Below are 2,396 nucleotides of genomic sequence, written 5' to 3' on the forward strand. Positions count from 1 at the left end.
ACTAATTCTAATATCTCAAAAAAATTCAAATAATTTAATACAATTTTAAAAAAGTTATTTTATTTGATTTTCACTATGAACTATTGTATAAAAATATATTACAATATAAATATGTTTAAAAATATATTACATTATTAAATATAAAAATATAAATAAAATAAAAATACCTATTCTTCTGCCTTTGAACATTGCACCATCTTCATTTTGAATAGCTTTCTGAGCAGATTGTTCTTCTTCAAATTGAACAAAACCAAATCCACGATTTATTGAAGAACCAACAACGGTTCCATATTTTGAAAAATGTTCTTCCAATTCAAGTTTAGTCATATCATCAGTTTGTAAGTGACCCACAAATATACGGCTACTTACAGTAGCAGGATCTTTTAAAAGTCTTATATTCATTTTGAAATGATGTATTTATAACAATGTAATTTTTTTTGGAAAAAAATAATTAAAGAATGATAATATCAATTTCACTCTCAATAATAAAAACTGAGGTTATGTTAGAATACTGACATTTACTTCTTCATGTATTTCATTTAAATATATTTCAATTAACATAAGAATAATAATAATGTATATAATGAATTATTTTTGTTCACTTTTTGCTCTATTTCTAATTATAATAAGATAATAATATTGATAAAATAACGTTCGTTTCAAAACAGAATTGTTCAATCAACAATTGAAACATTTCGTACGATGGCGTGCGCATGCTAGATTTATTTAAGTACGTTCTATTTTTATACTTATGGAAAAACATTAAACCTTCTGTACGTTTTCAATTATTAAATATTGAATATGCTTCCAATCGATGAGTTATACATATAGAAAATCGAACTTTGAAAACACACCTTAGGATTATATAAAGAGAGACAACTCTCCATTGACAAATTCCTTGTTTCAATAAAAAGTCACAGTACGTTAGTATTATCACATTACTCGTCAAACAGGTATGCATTTATTGATAAACAGATTGAAATATATTTTGTTTTATGAAACAAATCGAATGTTAAATCTGCTTTGGGATTACTACAACTGACAAAATATTAAAGAAGAAAATATTTTTCAGCGCCATCTTGCCTCGTAATTGTAATTCGTCAGTGCCTGTGAATGGACTTGTCATAAGTGTTTTATATTATTTTGTTTCTTATTTCCGTTAAAATTAGTATATTAAATTTCCAGTCTATATTACGGTAAGTTAAAATGTTCTATAAATTTGTAATTAAATTTAACAGATTGTCATTAACACATAAGTACAAGTGGTATAATCCGTAGAATTGGAATACATGTTTGATTTCATTTCGATAGTATATAATAGTATATAATATATAATAGTTTTTAGATAAGTATTTTAATCGTAATGTGTTTTTTTATTAATTCGTTTCCTCTATTTTATTCTATGTTAACCTATATATGAAACGGATTGAAAAAAATGCAGTATTACAAAGTCACGCCCGAGCATGAGAAAGTATAGATAGTTTCGAAATTGACATATCACGCATTTTCATGGATTAGTCTTGCACCTAAACCAGTGTACGTATATCTATTGTATTAGTTGTATCTAAAAGATAGCCGTAGTATACATATTTCACTTATAAATCTATTGAAAAGATTTAATTTAATATTTGTGTAATATATAATTATCATTTTTATATATTAATACACATATGTGTATTAATATCTGTTGATTTAAAATTTCAAATAATATAAAAAAGAATACATTAATAAGTTTTTTTTATATGCAAGGTATACAAGAAATTTTTTACATTTACATAGAAAAAAAGAATGATATATTCAACTATTATACCAATTGTCTAAAATTTAATTTATAAGAAATTGTCATTATCATATTAATAATATTTTAGATGTAATGTTATATTTTTTTTATTTTTGTATTTTATTTCTTACTAATAAGATTTGTTATTATTTGTCTAAATTTATTAAGAAATTATGAGGATAAAAATAGAAATCAATAGTTTCACGGTCATTATTAGATACAATATATATTAACTATCTTAAAGAAACCATATAATGATAATCCTAAGTATATACAATATAAAATTTTTATAATATATATAATTAACTAATTATATTTAAATTTTAAATTTGAATTGAAAAATCGTTCTGATATAATTACATAAAATTTTTAAATATATTATTTTTATTTTCTTTGTAGAAATCCATATTGTACATATATGATGATAAGATAAAATATAAATATAGTATTTAATAGAAGATAAAAACTTTCTTCATTTTTCAGTTTATTAACAAGGCTTTTTGAAGAAAAATTTGAATTTCCCATTGTATTAATGTAAGTAATTTTATTTCTTTTCATTATTGCATGCAGCCTATTTTTTTTTTTTTTTTTAAGTAGTTTGGTTTAAATTCTTTCT

The 2,396-nt window shown here is 22.1% G+C and overlaps 2 protein-coding genes across 10 annotated transcripts in view; one reads left to right on the plus strand and one right to left on the minus strand.

Moving 5' to 3' along the window:
• The window catches only part of LOC102673383 (putative uncharacterized protein DDB_G0285119), a 6,550-nt gene extending 5,785 nt beyond the window's left edge, over positions 1-765 (minus strand). For 2 of the 3 annotated variants that reach the window (XR_422367.2, XM_006619812.2), the window contains exon 1: positions 168-765. Coding sequence is in view for 2 of the 3 variants with exons in the window: in XM_006619812.2 (XP_006619875.1) it covers positions 168-402 (235 nt within the window). In the remaining variant the exon portion in view is untranslated. The remainder of the gene's footprint in view (positions 1-167) is intronic. The other variant, XM_006619813.2, reaches the window with a different exon arrangement.
• A 66-nt stretch (positions 766-831) lies between these two features.
• The window catches only part of LOC102674087 (epsin-2), a 7,901-nt gene continuing 6,336 nt past the window's right edge, over positions 832-2,396 (plus strand). For 4 of the 7 annotated variants that reach the window (XM_031512479.1, XM_006619824.2, XM_031512481.1 and 1 more), the window contains exons 1-4: positions 833-953; positions 1,073-1,196; positions 1,442-1,536; positions 2,264-2,314. The gene's annotated coding sequence lies outside the window, so the exon portion shown is untranslated. Of the gene's footprint in view, positions 954-1,072; positions 1,197-1,441; positions 1,537-2,263; positions 2,315-2,396 lie in introns of all 7 variants that reach the window. The other 3 variants (XM_031512482.1, XM_006619825.2, XM_031512478.1) reach the window with 2 other exon arrangements.

This window comes from Apis dorsata, unplaced genomic scaffold (assembly GCF_000469605.1).
Source record: "Apis dorsata unplaced genomic scaffold, Apis dorsata 1.3 scaffold_444, whole genome shotgun sequence".
Taxonomy (NCBI): domain Eukaryota; kingdom Metazoa; phylum Arthropoda; class Insecta; order Hymenoptera; family Apidae; genus Apis; species Apis dorsata.